Genomic DNA, 25,126 nt, shown 5'->3' on the forward strand with positions numbered 1-25,126 from the left:
TAGTAAAATTATAGCACGGTGCTTGTTCTAAAATCTGCAATTTTTTTGGTCTCATCCCATTAGGAGTAAAATAATAATGAAGAAGGCAATCTAAATTACATCTTGACTTGATTTTGCATCTTACAACCCATCAAGTCTTCGGACTTACCAGGTTGAAGAAAAAATATGCTTGATTTAATGGAGGATTTGATTTTTGAAATCAATGATTTAGACTAAGAAGAATTTTAAGTCAAGCTTACGTAGGTCAAAGTAAAATGTAAAGTAATCCTTGCAAAATATATGATTTAATACTTGATGGGGGCATATTGGAATTTGAAGGCTCAGCAGCTCTTTTTTCCGTATTTAACCTGTGGTATTGATTCCGCCCCTTCAAATCTTGGAATTTAATGACCCTACTTAATTCATGGATGGTGATGATTGCTGAAACGACTGATGTATGACAACCACTTCATCAATGACGTTAAGTCATTAAAGTGTGGGGAAGGGACAAAAGTACAATTATTTCAATGAAAATATCAAAACACGTATTTTTCAAAATCTAGGGGTAGGTGGGGGTGCTATACCCAATCCTAATTGACGCATCTAAAATTGAGTTAGAATAGTAAATGAAACTCTTTAATTTTTACAAAAATGAATTTTTGGTTAAACGGCATTTCTCTGAATTTAATGACCTTGTGGACCAGGTAACTTAATTCATGAATGGTAATGATTGCCGAAACCGCTGATGGTGGCAAAGAAAATTTAAATTCAAGCGTGTGCAGGTCAAGGTAGAGTAAAGCTAAATATGCACAATATCTAGTTTTAAATGTTTAAAAGTAGAGTATTGGAAACCTAAGTAACTTATTTTTCAAAATTAACCCCCCCCCCCCCCTCCTTTTTTTCATCGTCTTATTCGCATATATTTGGTACCTGAATAGGTACCAGATAATTTCGAAAAAGGCATTGCAATGGAATGGAGTGATACAGCCACCTCGCATATAACAAGAAAGGGGGCGATGATTGTAGCAAATCAATTTAGAGAACCGGACTTATATAACATGTTGTGCCGGCTTCAAACATCTTAGGAAACAATTTCGTGGTGCTATTGAAGAAAAAGTGCAAGGGGCTTGTGAAACGACCTATTGTCTATACTATAGTGTAAATGAACACACCTATGCTTATTCCCAGCTGCCTCTTATAGTGAGTGAAATCCTGTTTGAAACATAAATCTAAGATTATAATGAAATTGGACCAGAAGTGCCTGAGTGTATAAGTGTCTGCACTTTTTCTCTTCTTTTTTCTCTTTTTTTTTAACTGGGGATGACTTGAAAACTTTTTTCTTCCTTTTTTTTGCTGGAAAAGCTCTATCTTAATTTTAAAAGTATTACAAGTTTTAACTACAAGTCCGCAATTGATTCTTCTGTAGAGGGAAAGATTGTCCTCTTCTGTGCAGGAAATGCCTTTGCAACTCCTGTATTCAGAGGTTTATCATTGGAAAATATTCCGTTTTCCTATCATGTTTGTCAACGCTGGTGACAATACTAATTTGAAGGATATATGTATATTTAATTCATCTTCTCTTATAAATCTTTTCAGGAGCACCTATTGTTGTCAAGACTTCTTGCTTTCCATTTACTACTCAAGGTGATAACTCAATGTTATTTAAAATCGAGTTGACAAAATTATTTTAGGTGTGCAGTCTGTTTCTCGTGAAGACAGTCTCAGTATATTATGTTTACTGAACTTAAAGATAAAAGACAGGACCTGATATTGCGACTTGGCTCCCAATCTGGGCTTCCACTTCGTGTGATTGCTCCCTATTTTAGGGAAATAATTTCTTAGGCCACACTGCTTTTCCATATACACAATTTCAGAGATAAAAAACGGGTATAATTTAAATAAAACAGTGGAACAAACAGTGTTCTCCTGTTTTATTTAAATTATACCTGTTTTTTCCCTCTTAAATTCCTGTTTTAGGAGAAAACGACTTCTTTTAGGGACACTTATTTTGTATCTAGGGATTCAGGGGAATCAAGTGAAAGTAAACGTTTTTAGGGATATTCAGGGAAGTTTGATTTTTCCAATAGAGGCTAGAAAATTCTCATAGGTTGCATATGCTCAGCTTTATTCAAAAATTTTATAATGCAGCACTCTTTCATATTGTGAAGATCAGTGCGGAGTTTCAAAACAAGCTAAAGTGTGGACAGTTAATCAACCATCATTGGCATTTCCCTTGGTCTTTCCTAATTTAAATGACCTTTACTGTTTAAATGGCTCTTTACTGTTTATTTTTCAGCAATGCCTTTAATTGATGTAAACTACCGATATAAGATAATTTTTGTTTGTCTATGCAGTAATTGTAGAATAGGAACATATGACCAATATGCGTGCACTTGGATTCTTTCTATCTGCTGGTAACTTCTTTTTACTGTGGACATCTGCAAATTCAGATGGGACTATCCAAATAGAGCACCAGCTGAGTTTGTAAACAAGCAATTTATGTAGCCTAAAACATACACTGATAGCTTGAGTAGGGTTACCAGTAAATGTGTTACATGAGCTTCCTTGTTTTTCTTTGGCATGTGGTAGGCATAATGAAACTCAATTTTTTTTTACAAAAATGTAATATTTTTTATGTAATTTGGACTGTGAGGAGAACAATCTTCAAATTGCATCTAGTCCCAAAAGACAACTGGGCAATGAACACTACGATGTTTCTGACGTTCAACTTCTGGCCACTCCCAAAAAGAAAACAGAGTTCAGGACAAAATTCTCAAAGAAAACATACGAGCAAACGCTTCTCGACAGTTGGCTTCCGATACCAAGGTTAAAAATTGGATAGAGAAAAGGGTGTCAAACGAGTAAAAAAAAAACAACTTATGTGTCCTACTGTAAGTTCTATTGGGAAATCAGGGTTGACCAAGGTACATATAAAAGCAAGCAATAAAATTGAGACGAAGTCTGGGAATGGCAGCATTGCTAAACATCTGACTGTATGCTGTCATTTCAAAGAAATCGAACAGCGCATCTATGCATTTTCGGCAAAAAATAATTGGCCATTAAGTCTTGCAGACAGCATTATCTCTTTCCTGAGAAAATTATTTCCGAAAAACCAAGCCTTGACAGGGGTCACTTTGGGTAAACAGAAAGCAACAAATGTTTTTCGACAGAATATTTTGCTGGTGCTACAGAACCAGCTAGTCAAGTTGCTCAGAATCACTTTTTGTCTTTGATAATTGACGAAACCACTTATTGTGCGTTCATAAGCAGCTAGCGATCATGATAATGTTTTTGTAAAAAGATCTAAAGCTTCATGTCTAAGTATTGGACACGGTCAAGCATATTGATGAATCGGCTGAGGGTCTGATAAACATCAAGCAAGTTATCGAAAAAAACTTGATCTCCTGGAAAAATATTCTTGAAATTCGTAAAGATGCAACTAACCTCTTGTTTGGTGGCGAACCGATCTGCTTTAACACTTGTTAAAGGCATGGTCCATCACATCTTGAATGTGAAACACTCATACCATCTTATTCACCTTTGTTCATCCTGTGCAGGCCTGTCATTCCTCAAGACAGTAGAAGACTTGGCGCGAAATATTTATGCCCATTTTCCAGAAACGTCTCCAGGCGAGATAATTATGCCTAAACTCAGGAGCTTTTTCGATGCAAAGCACAAAATTCTTGCACCAGGACAGACCCGTTGGCTATCATTTCTGGCATGCGTAAAGAGGCTTATCGAGCAACGGGTTGCTCCTATTCAGTATATCTAGAAATCACGCTTGACGATCAAACTTAAACAAATTACCCTGTCTTGTAATATTGCGTCTAATTTTCTTGGAACTGGATTATATTCGCAGTGTTGATTCTTATACAGAACTGGTTCCTTATCATTCAAGTGAGTGCCTGCCTTTAAAAAAGACATTTATGGGAGTAGCTGCAACCGGTTCTATAAAAGAACTGAAAGATGCACAAGAGCCACGTCATAGCACTGATGTCTTTTACAAGTCTTGTCGACAATAATGTATAGTCCTGATCAAGCAGATCAAAGACCGGCTCGAGTTTAAAGACGAAATTTATGAAATTTTGGCCTGGGTTGAACCCAGGCATGCAGTTAATTTATCCAAAATCTCTAACACCACTATTTGTGAGATATCCTCTTCTAACAGAAAATGGTTTCCCTCCAGAAAATGGCGGAAAACGGACGTAGAATGGAGGTGGAAAACGAAGATAAAACCTCATTAACTGTAAAGATACCGAAAGCTGTCGCTGGCTTGAAGACGAGCGTAAACGTTACGTGCGATGAAGTCCTGGAGATGAAACTTATTTGAACTTTTTTAAAGAATATATTCTCGATAGCGCAAAAGATGTTGTATATTATCATTTTCTGAAGTTAAAATGTAACAACTGATATTGCATTGTACTTTTAATGTAAATTCTGTGGAAATCTGGGGCAAAATATCCTTTTTTTATTTCTTGGGAGAAAAATAAGGAGAAATCAGACATAATTCAAGGAATTTGGGGGAAAATTGGTATGAAAATAGGGAGAATCAAAACCAAAAATTGGAAGCACTGCTCCCAATGTCTGTCATATGAAATATACTGGAATATTTGCCCTGATTATGTGACAGATTTACGAGTGAAGCCCAGTATCAGACAGTTTACCCGGTCAGTTGTTCTTCAAAAGTTTAGCCTGTTAGCTATAAATTTGACTGATATGCACCTGTCTTGCATTTGTATCTTACATAGTGCTTAATTTTAATTCCTGAGATTATTTTCAGTGTATTATTGTAAATATGTCATATAACATTCCATTGACAATCCAATGCCAGCGTGTATTTTTTATGCTATTATAGAGAAAAAAGGAATAACTTACTTTATGTGTTGATTTTAGGAAGAATTCACAAGAGCTTTATGTGGTTTGGTGGTGGTTAAGCTAAATAATGACCTGCCACTTTTATATGAGGATGACTACCTTTTTGGTCATTGTATCGAGGAAATTCTTGCATTTGAGAGAGAACTAAGATTCAATGTGCACTATCAACCTTCAGTTCATGAAACATTGACAGGGGAACGCACGTTAGAAAAATGGCTCCGTATTGAGAAAAAATGTAAATATTATTTCAATTTCTTTTTAGCTTAAGGTGATGGATGGACTGAGTGTGCCTATGAAATGGTACCGTAGGTATGAACTAGAATTTGTAGTAAGCATCTAAAGACGTCTCTAGAGTGACTTGAGACTCCAAAAATACTTTTTTCTGCCCAAATACAAGTACGAGAATGCATTAGGGCATCAAAGAATAATTCCAGAGGGATGTGATACTTCTAAAAAAGAAGGTCGTTTTGCTCAATTATCCGATTCTTAAAAGCAACAAAACTATAGAGTGGCATTAAAGGATACTACCAGATGGCTCTGGTACTTTGAGAGAAAGAACTCTTTTAGTCTCTTTTAGTGTTTTTAGTCTTTTTGGCAAAACTCTTTTTAATCTCTTTTAGTCTCTTTTGTTCTTTTTAGTATTTTGAGCTTTCTAAATTTTTCATAATTTAGCTCATTTTCTGTAAATTTTATTTTGAAAGTCTTTAGATGTTTTATAGGCCCTGAGATGCTGAAGTTCTGACTTTAAAATCTACATTAGATAAGTTTCTATAAAGTGAGAAAGATGTAAACTTTTATTTTCTTTCTTATTCTTGTCGGGGTAAAGAGGCTATCAAGGAGATGCGCTTGTACCAAGAGGAAAAGACGACAGTTGTCGGAGACAGTCGGCCGATTTCTAATTCTAATGGTCAGAGAGAAATGTCAGAGAGAAATTGTTTGATACTCGGTTGAATGACCGGGTATAAAACGATTCCAAAAATTGGGCTTTTTGGTAATCCAGATGGGGCTAAAGGAATAGGAGGGCGTTCAAAATGGCTTGGGCAGGTTTGAGAAAAAAAGAACTAGGAAGTAAGAACTTGATAGGAGATAGTGAAGAGTGAAGCTTTGAAAAAATTGGCGTAGATAGATAGTGCAAGGTGCATAGATGGTTTAGAAGTAGCTAGTACGTGCGATCTTTTTGAGATTGTAAATCAAGTAGAAAATATGGATTTGTGAACTTTCAGTAAATAAATCTTATTGCTCCAACATTTTCCCTCGAAGCTAATCAATGAGCTATTTTGGACAATTAAAATTTTCCAATGCTTTCAGTATTCCATAGATTTCCGTCTGTATTTAGCCTGTATTTAAAGAAATTTAAGGAAGCATTAAACAGAGATATTCAACCATACTTAGTAAAAGGCATAATAAGGAAGTCAAATTTAAAAATCATGGACTAATATTTCTTTTTAGATAAGCCCTCAAGGTAATGTATAGCTCTTACGAAGAAATTCTAAATACGGACAAAAGAGAAACAGGTTTGTAAGACTGGTATTTGCAATAGTTAATAAAATTAGGGTTATCACCGTTTTTGAATAAAACAATTGCCTTTGCTTCATCTAGTGCATGCATGATAATGCCTTTGTCATAAGACCAAACGTGACAGAGGGAAGATTATAGCGAGGAAAATGAGCCAGTATATCTTATGAATCAAATCTGTTCTGGAGGTTGGCAACTCTAAAAGTTGTATCTGAATTTTTCTAATTGATAACACTGCCATTTCCTCTAGAATCATTGATATGACTTGTTGAGAACCAAGGTACCATCATTAATCATCGGGGAGATTCGAACATTAGAAGGTCTACAGTAGATTCATCTGCACTGGCAAGATAAGTTAAAATATCCTTAGACGTTCCAGATTCGTTTGTTATTAAGTTACATTCAGTAAGTACTTCGGGTGGTAACGAAGGCTTTGACCCCCCCCCCCCCCAAGATTCAATGACACCCCATGGGATAACGATTACGAAGAATATTTTTTCTCACTTTTATCTGATCCCCTCCAGGGTCATGGCTATGGGAACCTGTATAGTCTTTGCTAGATAGATAGATAGATAGATAGATAGGTTTATTTTCCATATATCAGTAAAATAATTACATAACAATCTACAAATTCCCACAAAGGGTCCATGGCCTGTAGGAGGGGGATTATGAAAATATCAAATAAACACTAAACATTTAAACGTTTAAGATTTAAGCAATATAGACATAAAATTAATATTTAAACATATAAACATAAGCATTTTAACTTTTAACATGTTAAGCATTTGCTTAATAAAAAAAAAAAAAAAAAAAACAAGGACGGTTCACTAAATAAACTTTATCAAACTACAGTGAATCACAACATCTAAAAAAAAAAAAAAAAAAAAAAAAAAAAAAAAAAAAAAATTGGCAGCAGGCAAAAGTAAATAAAATTAATCACATGAAAACAAATATTTTTTTACTATTCTTTTGAAGGTGCCAAACGAGGGGCATTCTCGAGCCGAATCGGTAAGGGTATTCTATGTCAAATGACACGCAAAAAGAGGATTAAAATCGGATCTTATTGTTGGTTTATGGGGAATTTGGATATTTAGAGAACTACGGAGTTGATAATTTGACCGATAAGATACAAAAGAAGACGTAAACCTAAGGGACCTAGGAATATCACCATGGAGCTGAAGAAAAGCGAAAGACGCACAGGAAAGAATATAAAGTTTTTTAATATCAAGTAACAGTTTAGTTGCCGAACGATCTACATCCTGGATAAGATTTATAGCTTTATCATAAATATTCGAAAGCGGTTTGAGAAAAGAAAGGAAAGTAGACATCCATATGACTGAACAATAGGAAACATAAGAATGAATTAAGCTATGAAATAGGATTCTTAGAATTGGTCCTGGAAAGATATGCTTTAGTTTTCTTAGAATACCGAGGTTTCTGCTTACCTTAATTTTAATCAAATCAATATGGTGTTTGAAAGATAAATTTTCATCTAGGAGGATACCTAGGAAACAGACATGGCCATCCTTTGGTCTACTAATAAAGCCTTTGGATATATGAATTTCAGATAATTGAGGGCAAGCCTGGGATATACGAGAAAAAACTAAAAAACTAGTTTTAGAAACATTTAAGGCAAGAAAGTTAGCATCAAACCAAATCGAAAGTCTCTCAAAGAGGTCCACTAACTTTTTACGAACTTCATCCTCTGTTCTCCCAGAAGTAATAAGGGTGGTATCATCGGCTAAAGTAACAAGAAAATCCGAGGTGTGCAAACTATAATTATGGGCAAGGGAGACTGTTGGATGACATAGACGACAGCAATAAAGAGGATTTTTATTTCTAACTGCAAAAATTAGGTCATTTATGTATATTAAAAACAGTACCGGCCCTAAAATTGACCCTTGAGGAACCCCCTGGGCAACACTTGATGGTGAGCGAAAAAATGGATCAACAGAAATTATTCTACCAGACAAGAAAGACTTGAACCAATAAAACGCACTACCTCTTACGCGAAAATGAGAAAGTTTAAATAGAAGAACACTGTGGGTTAAAGAATCAAAGGCTTTACGAATATCCAGAAACAAAGCAGCAGGAATCAAATGGGAGTCTATGGCAGAGTGAAGATAATTCAGTAAAACCGCACGAGCATGCTCAGTCGAATGATTTGCTCGAAAACCAAATTGAAAATCGTGAAAAAAATCTTTAGAAGTAAGAAAATGATTAAGACGAGAAAGCATCGCCTTCTAAAATATTTTGCTAAGTACAGACAACAAAGAAATTGGCCGATAGTTGGCTAGATCATCTCGTGTCCCCCCCTTATATAATATGATGACTCGAGCACGCTTGAGACTACTCGGGAAAATACCAGGCTGAAAGGAGAGGTTAATAAGTTTTGTTAAGGGATAAATAATGGAAGGAAGTATGAACTTAATTACTTTAGTAGGAATATTATCAGGGCCAGACGACGAACAATTTTTCAATCCCATGACAATTTTAGCAATTTCTTTCTCCGTCACTGGTTCCAAAAACATTGACTTCATACAAGGTGGCCCAAGATAAGACCTGAAGTTGAATCCTGACGGAGAAGAACCAACAGCCGAAGCGGTCCTTTTACCAATATTCGCAAAATATGAAGTAAATGCATCTGGAACATTCAGTTCACCTTCGATGATTTTGCCATCAAAATCCAAAAAAGAAGGGGCTGATGGAGAATGAAAAGAGGGCCTAAGCACATAATTTATAACCTGCCAAGTTTTTCGTATATCTTTACCACAATCTGAAAAACAATTAAAATAATACTGGGACTTGGCCTTTCGACAAACAGAATTATAACTATTCCTATAAATTTTAAATCGCTGAAAGCAGATAGCTTTCATTGAAGGGCTAGCAGACTTAAAGGCCCTCCAGAGATTATTTTTTCTCCTACAACTCCTAAGGAGACCAGGTGTCATCCAAGGATTTAGAGGAAAAGTATTCTTAGACTTACGATTAGAAGGAGAAACAGAACCAATATCAAGAACAGTATCTTTAATAGACTCATAAACAGTATCAAATAAATTACAAAAGTCAGAATCACTCTCAAAACCACCCCAAGAAGTATCTGCCAATCTTGACCTAAGAAGTATCAAGTCCACTTCATCAAACCTAATAAGCCTCTTACCAGACTCACCAGTCCTCTTAATAGTCAGTTTATCAAAACAGTATCTAGAGTCAACAGGGAAATGATCGGAAATGTCGCTCACTAAAACACAATTTTGGATCAAGGTAGCCGTACAGAAAATATTGTCTATCAGAGATGACGTACTCTCTGTTATGCGAGATGGGATACATACAGAAGGTAAAGTACCGGCGACAAGCATGGACGACAGAAAATCCAAAGATACAGAAGACTTTATATCCATCAAGTTTATATTAAAATCTCCCATAATAATCAATTCATTCGACTGTTTTAGGATGGTATCCAGTAGATCATTAAGGGTGTGTAGAAACAGTGGAATAGAGCCACTAGGAGATCGATAAATAATAACAACAATTAAGTCCTTACCTCCACATTTAATATCTACGAAAAGTGCCTCAAAGACACCTTCGATATTTCTGGATATATCCATTCTAAGAGAATATGGGAGATTATTAGAAATATACAAAGCAAGACCACCCTTGGCCATCTTTTGTCGATTCAGTCGTTCCATTTTATAACCTTGCAAATCCAAAAGCATATCATTTTTAGAATCTAAAAAAGTCTCGCATAAACCAACAACGTCAGGTAGCCCATCAGAAACAATCTGTTTTAGATGGTCTATTGAAGAACAAAGACCCTGAATATTCAAGTGGAGCACTGAAAAATATCCATCCCGCTGGACAGCCTTCCTCAGACTAGAAACATATTTACTTATTACTGCGTGGTTCACTGTGGTCAAATCACTGTTGACATGTCCGATAGAATTATTGATAATGCTTAAAACATCTAACGGGTTATTTTCAAGCTCAAAAAGTCGTCCTACAACTGGAGGCGTTTCTAATTTTCCAGTAAAAAAAGACAACAGATTTTAGATATGGAATTAAATCATAAAATATACATACAAAAAAAAAAAAAAAAAAAAAAAAAAAAAAAAATATATACATATATATATATATATATATATCTAAGCACAATCCGCGAATGATCGAATCTTTCGTATCATTGATTGACCAGATGGTTTGGCCAAAATTTGCCCGCGGTCAGTCCATACATTAAATTTACCAAAGCAATCTCTTGCCGCATTTAAAATTTCACGACGCTTTTTTGTTAGCGATTCTGATAAAAATATTCCACTCTTTGCTAGTTTAGTCTTTGCTTTTAAAACAGCTCGAGCTAATTCCACATTTTTGAAGCGTATTAGCACTGGAGACACTTTAGATTGATCGTTAGAGTCATTCGAACTAAAGCGAAAAACATTTACAATATTATTGACTTCAAAACCAGGGACCAGCATCTTGTCTTTAATGATAACCGATACTTCTTTCTTTAGATCATTTCAAGGCCTCTGCCTTACTCCATTCATCACTAAGCAATCCAGCATCTTTTCTTGTTCAAAATCATCCACTTTCGATTCCAATGACAAAATCGTACTTTCCAAGCTTTTAACCATTGCAAATAGTCCTTTGAGTGATTTTTCTATTTCTTGGAATTTTGGGTTGTAATCAATGGAAATAGCATCATGAATTTTTTTTACTATAATATCATTGCTTGATTTGCTGTATCAGGGTCTGATAGTTTAGCCTTAACTTGACGGGATATCTCAGCTGTAAGATTCACTTGTGTCCGATTTAATTCATTCTGGGTAAAAGCTATTTTTTGCAGGATTAGGCTAGGTGCCAGTGAGTCTTCTGCAATAACGCTTGCTGGGTTTAATGCTAGATAAGTAGGTGATGACGATTTATAAATGTCTGGAAACGAATCTAATTCGGTATATGCTTTACCAACATCTTTTTCCTTTCTTTTGCAAGTACTAGGGTTATCCGAAAGTAATTTCAAATTAGACTCTGCCACTTGGTGCTCAGAATGATCGCCGTAGTAAAAAACTGTATATTTCCATAATCCTTTCGCACCACTTTTTGACTGCAAAACAATTGCTGGCCAAGGGTGGTAACTTTTGAAACTAGCGAGAACAATATCAAAAGGCTTGAATTTTGACATGAGCGTAACAGTGAAAACAAATAATTACTTATCTTTGAGTTGGCCAATTAATCCAGTAATTTGCAAATAATTTCAAGTAATTGCAAGTAGTCCAAGTATTTCAATGCATGATTCAGATGATAATAGTGCTGAATACTAATCCAAAGCAACAATCCATAAATAATCCTTAAGCCGTAATCACATACAAGTCACTTGTGTAATCAGATCTTAGCTTAATTAATTTCTTTTTACGCAAATCAATTGGCTCCGTGCCTAGGTCTATCCACAAGTAAAAAGGTAATACATGAAATGTACTTTTTTGTTTTTGAAATGATTTGTATTGTTATTTGACTGCCATTTTTATGAATGCGCCGGCAATTTTTTTCATTTTGAATGTGAGTACGAATTTTCATTTTTTGTGAATACAAAACATGTACTTAACATAAAGCTTGCTGCTAATTTTCGTTCATATAGAGGAGTAGATAATACTTTATTTTAAACCTTGGACTTGTCTCAGCTTTTTGTGCAAAGAAAGTTTGGAATATTTTTAAAATGTTTTTGTTTTTCTTTTTAAAATAAATGAGAATAAACTTACCAGCTAAAAATAATATATGCATCATTTTATTGTACATTGTTTTCCAACGCTCCTATGAGGGTTGCGATTTCACATAGTTCTTGGCCTCATTACCTAGAACGTTGGATTAACATATTCGCTTATTCCTATCAAAAGTAGCAGTGGTATCAATTGTACATTGTACATGGATTTCTCTTGAGGTTTAGATTTAAATTGGTGGGTACCATAAATGTCCACAGGCAGACCACTGGGGAGGGGTGATGAAAAGAGAATACTTATGGGGCAGGCTACTAAAGCACAAACATCTAAACTCAATACCATGATTATGGCTATGATTCTTAAAGGCATTTGAGAAACCCCAGGGCTTAAAATAAGCCAAGCGATTTCTTTTGGAGGGGGGAATCCAGTGTATTAGGGATTCAGATACGTTGTCGTCACAAAATAATTTGGTCGACGGTAACACAGAACCCGAAAAATCTATATCAATTCAAACTAGCCTGAATAAGATGTCTGGTGCCTTTTTTCTCATCAACATTAAGAATAGTGTGCTTCCATCTAGCACCCCTGTGCGGCTACACGCTGCACGTGTATCTGAATCATTCTGTTAGTTGGGCGTGTTTAATTCTAATTTTTCATTTTAAATACCAAGGGATATTTTTCCTATTATCAGTTGAATATATTTTATACACATTGTTTGCATTGCATTTACCTTTGTATATTTAGCTGCTATGTACTGGAACGTTACAAGGTAGAGGTTTTTTTTTTTTTTTTTTTTTTTTTTTTTTTTTTTTTTTGAAAAATCTAGAGAATTGGTATTCGTCTTAGTACAAATAACTTATTGAATTATGTTTTTGATATTACATTTAACATTACGAACAACTTGGGGGTGTTTAATAGCAAGGAGTGAAAACATTTCCAATATCTTTCTGTACAGGTATAAATTGTGGATTAAATTGGGGCAATAGAGGAAACTAGTCGAGGAGGTCTAAAACAACCTTATAGGATTCAGAGTAAATATCTGAATTTCAACAATTACCAATACAGACTTTGTGAAACTTTTAAAAATTTGGAAAATTGTATTTTTAAAGAATAAGGCACAGTTATATTTTCTAAACGGCTCTCATTGTTTCTTCAAAATTTGAAAATTAGGGATTTTAGAAAAATGGAGGTTCTATAATAATGGCAAGGGTTACAACTAATTGCGAGGTATATATTCTACGTGGGAAGAACAAATACAGAAGAGCTTGTATTTTACGTATTTGATATTACGTGTTTTTTTTTATTTTGCGTTAGACTATAATGTATTTGAACGAACTTTTGTCAGAGTTTTCCTTGGGGTATATGATCTCTCGACCTGCTTACCGTTACCTTTGGTGGAAATCTGACTATGGAAAGATTCAAATTATGTTCTTGAATACATTGTGTAGGTAATCTTTTTAAAAACCCAGAAAGTGGATACTTAAGGAGTTACACGGATAGCACCATGGAGCTATCCATTGCGATAATTTTTGGTCTTTATGATCTTTGGTTGTATATTTACAGACAATACCATTTGTCTGGGTCAGTTTATTTCCTTTCAAATTTTATGGGATGTGTTTGGTGGGGTTTGAGGGGAGGGGTCTTAAGTCGTTTGTATAGCCCTAGATAAAAATATTTCTGTTTCAGGATGTTGGATTTATGGTTCGGTTCAATCGCAAATAAATTATTTGTACTAAACGTTGGTATTCACTAATCTTGAAGAAAAAGTCTCCTGATATTTATTACAGAATGAGCTGAAGTCTTTAAGTCAACCTTAACCTGAAAAGATATTAAATAGGATACAAATGGGATTCTTAAGAAGACAACATAATTATTCCCGCTTTTTCTTCTTTTATGTTTGAGTTTAGGTGTGGAGTTTAATCGCCGAACCTATATTACTTGTCTAATTTGTGTATTGAAACTATTGACTAAGGGATACATCTTTAGATGCCATAGAGAAGATGGACGCCCTGCTCAGCTCTGATACTGCCTGGCTTTCTACCAGTGATGTGGAATTCGATGGTGCTACGGTACTTTACGTCACAGAAGTTGCAGAAAAATTCGCAAAAACTCTTTTGGCGATGACTGATCGATACAATATTCTGCCACAGAGAGAGCACAGGTAACAGTTTTGGAACCATGGTGCTATTATGCACCCCATTCCTCCCGACATGGGGTAGTAGTTGACATAATTGTTGATCCAGATTTCTATCCAGATTTCAGCAAAATGGAATTATAGGAATTCCATAATTCTGAAAATTCCATAATTCCACTCGACATGGAAATATAGTAAAATTCTAAAATTAATGAAATTAGTGTAAATCACGCTTCGTGCCACTATTTTACCCTTCAGTCATTTTCGTGTACTGACTGGATGCATTCAAAAGGTGGGGCGGGTGGTTCACCTAAACATAATAAATCTCAGCGATAGTGATGTAGATGTAAAAAAAGATTGAAGAAGATTTTTTCCCTGTGCAAGTATATGTATCCATCGACGAACGGACCGTTTTACCATTATGTTTAAGTGTACCAAATGCAGAGTTATATGGATGTTTTATCTTTGTAGTATTGTGTTTGAACTCAATCTTGTTTATTCAAGGTTTATTTGGATTATACTTTTTTGTATAATGCCTTGCAAATAGTAATAATCATGTAAATGATTGGACCGAAATAACGCTCAAGGTCCTTTCAACTTTCAGGGACCTTTTTATAATCTGCTACTAACAACTGACCGCAGCACCAAGCGGCCGAGGGCCAACACAGCTACGCACGCTCCTCCTCCATCCCAATCTAATCAAAGCCTCCCTTTTACACCCTCCCATGAAGTTCCCAATTCCTTTAAATCTTTCTTTATGACGTCCTCCCAACCCAAACGAGGACAATCTGCTTATAGCCTTAGACGGTTGGCCGAAAAGAACAATCTTCGGCAGTCTGTCATCCCTTATCCGCACAACGTGCCCTAGCCATCTCAACCTTTCTTTCATTATAGCCCTAGACAGCGGTATTGAACCGCATTTTTCGTAGAGCCTATTGTTTGAAATACGGTCAGTCCGCCAGGTCCCCAGAACAATCCTTAAGCAATTTCTCTGGAAAACATCTAGCAAATCTTCATCTGCTTTTCGAAGCGCCCATGCTTCAGAACCATATTTGACTACTGTCATCATGTGATATAATCATGTAAAAAAAATTGTAGACATGTAAGATGACAACCTCACTCGACGTCGATACTTATTTCCTCTGCGTAAAATCCGTGGTTTAGTACCTCTAGTGTTCTAAATTAGAAATCTTTAAGCTAGTTGATCTTTTTCTCAAGTTGCTCTTTTAGTTGATCTTTTTTCTCGCTAGTTGCTCTTTTTCTCGATGCATCATGGTTTCAGCGACAGCTGCAACCTAGTAAATAATGAATGGCGGTCCATAGTAACTGAAAATTTGAAAATGTGTTTCGAAAAAATAATGTCTTATGAGAAAAAATTGCCATTCGAAGCTAATCCAGGAATTGTAACAAATATTCGATTAATGTAATAGTAAAAGTTTATTACGGGAACAATTTTATGGGAATTGCAAAAAAGAGGAGCCTGGAACCCAGGACAATGAAAAGCCTACTGTTGGAATCACCATAGCCAAAAATCCTGTGTCAGAGGTTTATAATCCCCACATCTTGAACAACAAGGAAAATCACTTTTTTGTATGAGAACCACCGGTGTGTCTCCTTTTTTTTCATCCCAAGGGTCATCGAATAGAACCAATGGTCATCGAATGTTGGAAGGGGACTCATTTGAAACTAAATTACAATATCTAGTGCATTTTTTAATTAATAAACGAACTGCCACGGCGAAGTGGTGTTTTCTGCCATGTTGTGCCGCAAAACATAGGTTTTTGTCCGAATAAGGTCAAAATGCTGGGAATAAAATTTATAAGGTAGCCAATAATTATAAAAATTTATTTATAACCACTGCACAAACAATGCGAAAAATAGTGGAGTAAAGAGAAAAAGGGGAAAAAACACACAGCACTTAAAGTAAGATAAATAAATAAAAAGAAAATTCAGCGAAACAAACGAATGAGACCATGATGAGGAGACAGTTTTTCATAGGCACTTGCAGACAGTTCTATAGGTAAATCACGAAGTTTTTCACTTATATTAGGTGCGTTATACTTTTTGATAATACGGCAATTACGAAATGACAATGGAAGATACAACAAATTTGCAATTTGTTGTATATTTTTTTTTCGCTTATTGCTCTGTCTTTTCCTTTTTTGTATGACGGGTTTTCCAATAAATAATAATAATAATAATACTGATAATATCATTTCCTTAATTTAGATAGATCATTCTTCCTAAGCAAAATGTAAATCCCTGAAAGGTAGGAAATAGTATTGTGACAGAAAACCGAATAGAGTGACAATAAAACTTTACGATTGTACTTCGACCGGTTTGCAACAATCCTGGAATACCAACATCTGATCTCGGTACATACGTCCCTAACAGCTGACTGACGAAAACAAAATATATTATTACACAGAGTAATACCAAGCCAACGTAGGCTATCAACTGAACGTATAGAAGAATAATTACAATTCAAAGGAGAATCCGTAGCATTACCGTTGAAACAAAGATCCCCGCACTTTTTATCATTTAAATAAAGTCCAATATCTCAAAATTTACTTGTCCAGATTCAAATCCCCGAAACAAGAACTTTTGAGCCGGCATCCTTAAAAATGGGGAAATTCACTTTTTGCACGATCAGCACACATCTCATTGTTAATTTCTAATTTATTTTCCTACCATGGCTAACAGGATACCCCAAGATCGCAGAGAGATTTTTAATGGTTTACTTAAAAGCTATTGCCTTTCTCTATCTCATTCTTGTAAATTTTTCTCAATAAACCCATCGTAAAGTCTCATATGTCATCAAAAATGGCGATTTTTGTGTCCAATTCTGGTCGGAAAGGCTGGAAATCATTATAAAAGTGCCTTTATAATGGCACTTTGAACCTCACCATGGTTGAACCTCCTTAACTGGAGGCTTAAAATTCCTCCTCTTGTATGCTCCCTCTTCAAGCCCCCCTAGTTATTGAAACTACAGAGAATAAATTATTTGTTTTTTTTTTATTTTTATGAGTATAAGTGAGCTTTTTATGTGTAAATTATTTGAAAAAAACTACGTTTTCTAAAGAGTTAAAGAGGTTGAGTCACAAGTTCAAACCTTAAAACGTACAGGGATTAGGAGGTACAGTTGGGGGCTGCCGCCCCCCAAACCTCCCACTTTTGCAGCCTTTAAATAAAAAAAAACAAGTTTTTTAAACTGAAAGTAAGGAGCAACATTAAAACTTAAAACGAACAGAAATTATTCCGTATATGAAAGGGGCTGTGCCCTCCTCAACGCCTTGCTCTTTACGCTAAAGTTTTTATTGTTTAAAAAAAGAGTTGTGAGAAGTCAAACTTTAGCGTAAAGAGCGAGGCGTTGAGGAGGGCACAGCCCCTTTCATATACGGAATAATTTCTGTTCGTTTTAAGTTTTAATGTCGCTCCTTACTTTCAGTTTAAAAAACTTTTTTTTATTTAAAGGCTGCAAAAGCGGGGGTTGATGGGGGCGGCAGAAAGCCCCCCAACTGTACCTCCAAATCCCTGTACGTTTTAAGGTTCGAACTTGTGACTCAGCCTCTTTAACTCTTTAGAAAACGTAGTTTTTTTAAAATATTTTCTGCACGTTTTTGTACAGTTTATTACTTATTATTGCTTGACTAACTGTTCGCTGGTCGTGTCAGGATTTAAAGTGGGGGGGGTCCCCCCTCCCAAACCCCCCGCTTTTGAAGATTCTTGTGTTAAGGCTTTTAATTCCTAAATACTCAAATCAAATGCACAGTAAGATTTTCTTTTTTCAACTTTTCTTCGAGCATGTGGATATACGGCATGTTATCAAAGCAGTGGAGACTTACCTGTAACCTGAAGGCCGACTGTGATATTCTTCTGGAGACGCCTGTTGAGCCGAAGGATTTAATAGATTGGATTTAAAAAAGAAACTGAGTTTCTTTTTAAACTTTAAATTCAATATATACAAAAGTTTCTCTGACGGGGAATCGAACCCGGGTCTTCCGCCTGACAGTCAGGAATAGCGACCACTGTACCACAGAGACACTCGTTACATTATTTTTAGTCTCTGCAATCTATTTTTGACGCAAGCAAATCCCCACAAAACTTGACATTTGGTTTTTGGAAAACAGGGAAGGAGTGATCGATTGAGCTGAAATTTTGAGGATAAGCTCCCAGACCCCAGGAAAGCTTATCCTCTAAATTTAAGCCCGATAAGACAACGTTAAAGGGGGAATGTGGTGGGAAAAATTAACATGGGCTCTTATAGGAAAACGAGGTTTTTCGTAAATGTAAATTCGGGGGATAATTTTTTCGGTCTGAAAATATCAAAAGGCACTAACAGGTCGAATTCCGCTTCGAATGAGTCCTCATTCACCCGGATCCGTTGCCAACTGTGGCCTGTAGGCGTGGCTGATAAAAAAAAAGAGAAATGAACTTTAAGTGGCTATATTTGTTTTTTGGAAAACAGGGAAGGAGTAATTGGATTGAGCTGAAATTTCGAAGATAAGCTCCCGGGCCCTAGGAAAGCTTAACCTCTAAATTTCAGCCCCATCAGACAACGTTAAAGGGGAGCTGTGGTCGGAGGGTCGAAACTTCCGGCCCACTTTTACCCATGAAGAAAAAGTCGGAGGGAGGGGGGTGAAATTTTGCACGTTTCTTAGTTGGAGCTTGGGCTACAAAATGCGATCACCGCTGTCTCTCTGCGACCGCTAGGACCGGAAATCGCTTAACATTGTGGTGGGTCGCCTCTTTAAAGAGGCACAAGTGTGCCTCCTTGATTTGAATGTTTTTATGCCAAACATACTGGTGAAAACGTACCGTTTGGGTTCTTTAGCTATTTGACAAAGTTTCAAATATATTGTGGGGAAATCTAAGCAAGATAGGAAGCAAATCCCACACTTAATGCCCTATTTTAGTTTCATTGCCTAAATTAAACAAGTATATTTTTGCCAGGTTTATTGTGCACTTGAAACGATAAAAGAGATACTATTTCATCGATAATATATGTCTGCAAAACTAGCTCAAATAAACTGATGAAGCTACCCACATATTTGGTAATTATCCGATCACTCTTGATGATGAAGTTTCAGTCGATAAAAATCTTAAAATAATGAACTACCTCTACTTACTGTAGCTATAGTATCTTGAGATCCGTTTTTAGTGGCAAATTTAATTTTAAATTAAATATAATTTTTTCGGTTTTTCCTTGAAAACATTTGCATATAATGCAAACTGGATTCATTTCTAAAACTTCTTAACTGTTTTTAGGAAATAAATTTTTTTTAATTTTTTTTTTTTTTATTGAAATTTATAGGCTATGTAACGCAATTGATAAGATTTCATTTCCTAGATTCCAGTTTCTTGATTTGCAGTTGGAACTGCTTGAAGACTTCCGAATACGGATGCTACAAATGAAAAATGAGTTTGAAGATCAGCCACTTGGAGAAAGTTTTTGTGGAGTATTGAATACCGTACATTATGTTACCCTGATTTTAGAAGATTGGGAGGATACAACGGTATGAGAATCAAATATAAAATAAAAATAATGTAATTTTTCAATTATAAAAAAGAAACGAGCAAAAAATAGACTCTGTGTACCCATACCGGCAATTCAGCACGACTGAGATTGGCTATAAACTTAACTTAATTTATATTGAAAAAGAGAAAAATCAAACTGAAAAAATAAACCTGTTTTTTATTCTCGTTTAGTTGCACACATAAAGTCAAAACGCCCATATATTACTTAAATACATTTTCAAGCCATGATGGAGTTATAATTGTAGGATTGTGGAGCATTAATGATTCGAAAATGCCTAATCTAATGCATCTTTTTTTCTTTTTTTTTATCGTTCCAAGCGGGAAAAGTTTTTTATCTGTTTGCGTCATATAAAACCGAAAGTTAGAAAAACTGGAATCCTGGTTGAAAAAAAAAATTAAAAAGCTGGCTGATTCTAAGGAAATTGGTAATTTATTAGTCTAATTCGACTTCTTTTTTGAGATTGAGGTAGAGGAACTGTTTCTCTTTTGCTTCTTAAACTTCAATAGTTTTTTCATTGCTAAATAAATTTGGGGTTTCCTTTCTTATTGGTGATAATAGAATGCTGTCCCTCAGCGAGAAAATCAGTTTTCAAAATAAGACAGATACAATTTACATCAATATTTTTTGTATAGCTGATGAATTTATATCTCATGAGTTCTTTTTCTTGTACAAAAATTTGTTCCTGAAATACGTCATTTTAAAAATTTTGAGGGGCTTAAAATTTTTGTTGCTTTAAATGCCGGAAAAAAAGTTGGATAATTGACTGCTGAAATGGAGCTCGAGTCTCACTAGTCGCACAAAAAAAGCTGGGGGAATGAGGCTTTGGCCGCAATACTTCACCCTACCCTAACAGCATAAGTATAGTATAATTTCAAAACAGCGTTGTTTCAAAACTTACTCAGTTTTAATAATTCTGATCAGAACAGGATAAGACCTTATGAAATATCGGGAATTTGTTGGAGGGGACAAACGAAAGCTTTCAGGCTCACAAAATAAATTTTGGTTCTATATGTTGACCTAACTTGGCACTTCACGTTGTCCTTGCATCGTAAATCTGGCTGATAACTATTTTGCATCCATATTTCGCAATCATCCTCCACTTCCTCAATTCCTGATTACTATACAAGGGACAACATCGCAATAATAAAAGTTTAGAACAGACTTAAAAATCTTGACCCTTGGAAATCTAAGTGTCCCTTAGAGATCTCAGTCAATTTTATCATTAAAGGAATCAGATTTAATGAGCTGCCCTCTAATTGCCCACTAATGACACCTTTCCATACAATTTTAAACACGCTTTCATTTCTTTGATTCCTAAAATAAACCCCCCTAGTATACCAGCCTTGATAAATACCCCTAAAATTCCAGCTCTCTCCGAGAATTTGACAGTTTTCTTTATGATCTTCCTTGCCAAGATATACAAGCTAATGTTTCCCAAATCACTTTGGCTTCGGATCAGAATATAGAATGATCGTTTGTGTTGTCTTCATGTTAGATAATATCTTTTAGTATATAGAGATTAACGGACCTTTTGCAGCTGCTATTTTTTTTGGTATTTCAAAAGCTTTTGACAATCTGGCCCTCTCATTTGTAACTGTATAAGCTAAAAACCTCGACACATGGAAGTTCATTGTAAGAATGCTGGCCAGTTTTATGTCTTATCAGGAGTATTGTGTCCTTCCAAATGGGATAATTGTAATTGTATTTATATTTTGTGTAGGTCTGTCCCGAGAGCTAAATAAGGCCCTTTATTCTTCTTAATTGTTTGCAATATTATTATGAGTAAATTACTAAATATCGTTTTAACTTTGCTACACTTATTTATTTTAATTTCGAAACATATTAGTCCCCTTACTTCAGGATTTGGTATTGACTTTTTACTTAAGACACTGAAACAATATCATGATAAAGTGAGTACCAAAGATTTTACATAGTTTTCAGGAATAATCATAGTCTATATTCTATATGATACAAACTGTTGAAATTTGTTTGTCCCGTTTCTTTTCTAGATAATCGTACAGATTTAGATTTTTCAAGGTGATTTTCATAATAAATCACCAGATTTAGAACTACATTTGTTTTTAAACTTTGTATGCTTAGGCTAGAACCTTTTTACTTAGGGTTTATGCCCCTCCTTAAGCTATAGTCTGTTACTTCATAAGTAGCTACGAGAGAATCAAAATAGATTTTTATAGACTTATTTAATTTGAGCCTTTTTATAGTTGATTGTTCGACTTGATTCTTCCCGACAAGAACCTGCTGCAGCCAACTTAGGGCTAGAATCTGGTGAAGACCCTGACATTCCAGTACCTGCTCTAACGAATATATCTAAAAACTTTGATCAAGTTGCTGAGGGCACGGTTTTCGACTCAATCATTGAGCTGTTTGAAAAAATAGAGACAGACATGGTAAATTTAATTGTTGATACAATTCTAAGAGATGTCAAGGACCGAAGCGCTTATTACCGGAAAAATGGGTAATTTGTTTACTTTTCAATTCTGTCATTTCCTTTTTTCTTTCTCTTTTTACGAAGTTTTATCGTTGAACCTATTTTTTATTGTTACGGTGAGTAGTAATGAATTTGAGTAAGATCAGATTTGACTAAATAAGGAAGTTTTGCAAGCCATAAAAGCCAAATTTTGGCTTCCAGGTAAAAAGAAAAAAAACAGACTAAAAAATTCATGACTTATTAGTTCGACACGAATTTTGTTACATCAAAAAAATTTTTCTTTCCTTTTTTTACTGTTTTTTAGAGATTTTACACACAAATCCTCCTCCGAATCTCTTTCAAGAACAAAGTTCATGCTTCATCGAAAAAAAAATTAATAGGTAACTGAACTACGGTTAATTCACAAACACTAGCCGTAATAAATAAAAAAGTGAGAAACTCTGCGAATTCAGTCAAGCACAGCAAAATCTAAGTCAAAAGTGTTTCGTTAAACTCTTTCAAAGATTAATTTGTAAATGAGAAAAACTAAATAATAGAAAGAGGTATCGTGTCGAAGAGAGTCAGGAGTGGAAACAAAGGAGGGAATACAATGAGAACAAAAATATATCTAAATTTTCCTCCTTTCTCCCCTGTATTCTGGCAAAGCTCCAATCTATTGCTAAAATTAATTGGAAAACTAAGCAGACCTATCTATTTTACCCCGCCCCCTGCCCTTAAACTAAATAAGCATAAAAATAGTTTCCATACGAAACAGTTTTATTGGTGGCGTTTTTTTTGCGTGGTTGGTTCCGTGGTTTAATCGTGTTTTGGCATTTTTGCGTTTTCGACAAAACACGTAACAGCATGTTTTAACAAAAATTAGTTTTTTTGCGAAACACGAAACATCATGTTGCCTGCTCGACTGTCTGTTTCCTCAAACTTGGAACTTGCTCTTTGTGCGTGTTGCGTGTTCGATTGGTCCCTATCCAGATAGAAAAAAGTTATCTGTAGATGACAAAAGAAAGGATAAGAAGGAAGGGACGAAAATGGACATAGATCCTGCTGAATATGCGTTTTTGAATAGAGGCCAAGGTGAAACATATGTGTACAAGAAAACAGGCAAGTAAAAAGCTCAGAATTTTTCCACATGTTTCCACAGTTTTAAATATTTTGCCACTTTTCCTAAAATGCGTTTTTAGACGTTCAACCAGGAACATGGACAGAGAACACGAAAGCGACAAAAACTGCGTTTTTGGGCTAGAACATGAAACTTGGAACATGAACCATGAAACACGGAACTTCGAAAAAAAACGCAGCTATTGTTAGTCTTGGATTAAAAAAATTGAACCAAGTTTATTATCGATTGAAAATAAGCCTGCATGCACTCATTGTGAACACTCGTTCGTACTTTGATATTTCTCCATCTTTTCTGGTTTAATCCAATTTCCTAAATATTTTCTTTTTTTTATTTTTAGGACCTGGTGAAAAAGTTGACATTACGACCCAATTTTTTAATAAAGGTTTGATCCTGGTGACATCGGCAGCGCAATAGCGCTGCCTATAATTTGTAATATGTACAAAATTATATTTTGTACATTATGACAATGTTTTGAATCCCAAAGAATAGACGTTATTACCATTAAAGTCTGTAAGTCAGCCTGTTTTATATATTTGATTATTTCAATAGACAAACAGGTCTGATTCAATGAACTCCCCATAGAAATTGAAATACCATCAAATGTTAAACAGCAAAAATAAGTTTAACATGCTAAAATTTTGAAATTATAAAACTGTTTATAATTAAATAAATAATGGATATTTTACAATATTCCCAATTATGTTTTGAAGAGTATGAACATTAAAATGTTCAGCATGAGACTGAGACGCAAAATAGGCTATCCTAGTATTAAAGATTTAATTATAATGAATATTTCAATTAGTATATCCATATTTTCATTAGTGAAAATGGATCTGATTTTGGATCTATTCTGGTTGTTTTATGATACGAGAAGGAAAATGAACGAAACATGTAGTTATAGATTTTGATTTCAGACAAGAGTTTTTTATTATTTCCAAAGGGAGGGAAAAGTACTGCTAATTATATTTTCAAAATTATTTTGAGTTTTTAGGAAGAATAGCGGTGTTTATATTCCTCTTTTAAATTCTGAAAACATGAATACAGATAAAAAAAAAAAGCCGAAACTGCCCGTTGTTGCTTGGGAATATTCAAAATGGCTTGTTATATGGTTTTGATATTACATCTCTGATTCCTTTACTACCAGGTTCCAGCTCCTGAACCAATTTCTTCTCAATCCTCTTAACCTATTGCCACCATTGCCGCAAAAGCAAAATTTTACAAATCCGAAATATTGGTTTTGTCTGGGATCGAAGCCAAGCTCTGCCTGCGTTTTAGGTGAATATGATAATCACGCTGTAAAAATGCCAATTTATCTCCAATAAATTATAATTCAAGAAAGTTCTTATCATCTCTCCCCAGCTTCAACACCCCCATCCCCTTTCCTATCTTGACCTTCTCTTGCATCAGAGGCAACGCTATAGCGTTGCCTATAGTAAAGGCCATATGGCTACAGTGTTTTATTATTTATTTTTTCCCCAGAGGCACTTCATATGAACGGGTTCGTCGTAGAAACTTCAAAGGGGGCTCATTCGGTTGGAAATTGAGATTTATAGTGCCCTTTTTAAGGGTCAAAAGCGATTAGAAGGCAACTAACACCCCTTCCACGCCCACCAGTTCCCCAAAAACATCCAATCAAATTTTTGAGATAGTCATTTTGAATATTTTGAAATTTTAAATATCTATTTCAACTTGGAACTGTCTTACTTTTTCTATTGCATTTTCCTTTCATTCTCCTTTCCTTATCATTTACCTTCTGTCATTTGTCATTTACCTTTGGAAGTTTCCCTTTGCCGTCTGCCTTTACCATTTA

The 25,126-nt window shown here is 35.1% G+C and overlaps 1 protein-coding gene across 1 annotated transcript in view; it reads left to right on the forward strand.

The window, feature by feature from the left end:
* Window positions 1–25,126, forward strand: part of LOC148951168 (uncharacterized) — a 102,300-nt gene that overhangs the window by 72,070 nt on the left and 5,104 nt on the right. Inside the window, exons 9-12 of the mRNA XM_089091011.1 lie at window positions 4,873–5,089; window positions 14,064–14,238; window positions 19,562–19,727; window positions 21,973–22,226. Of these exons, the coding sequence (XP_088947137.1) occupies window positions 4,873–5,089; window positions 14,064–14,238; window positions 19,562–19,727; window positions 21,973–22,226 (812 nt within the window). The remainder of the gene's footprint in view (window positions 1–4,872; window positions 5,090–14,063; window positions 14,239–19,561; window positions 19,728–21,972; window positions 22,227–25,126) is intronic.

This window comes from Artemia sp. Qi Xiang Cuo, chromosome 6 (assembly GCF_049724085.1).
Source record: "Artemia sp. Qi Xiang Cuo chromosome 6, ASM4972408v1, whole genome shotgun sequence".
In the NCBI taxonomy this organism is placed as follows: Eukaryota; Metazoa; Arthropoda; class Branchiopoda; order Anostraca; family Artemiidae; genus Artemia; species Artemia sp. Qi Xiang Cuo.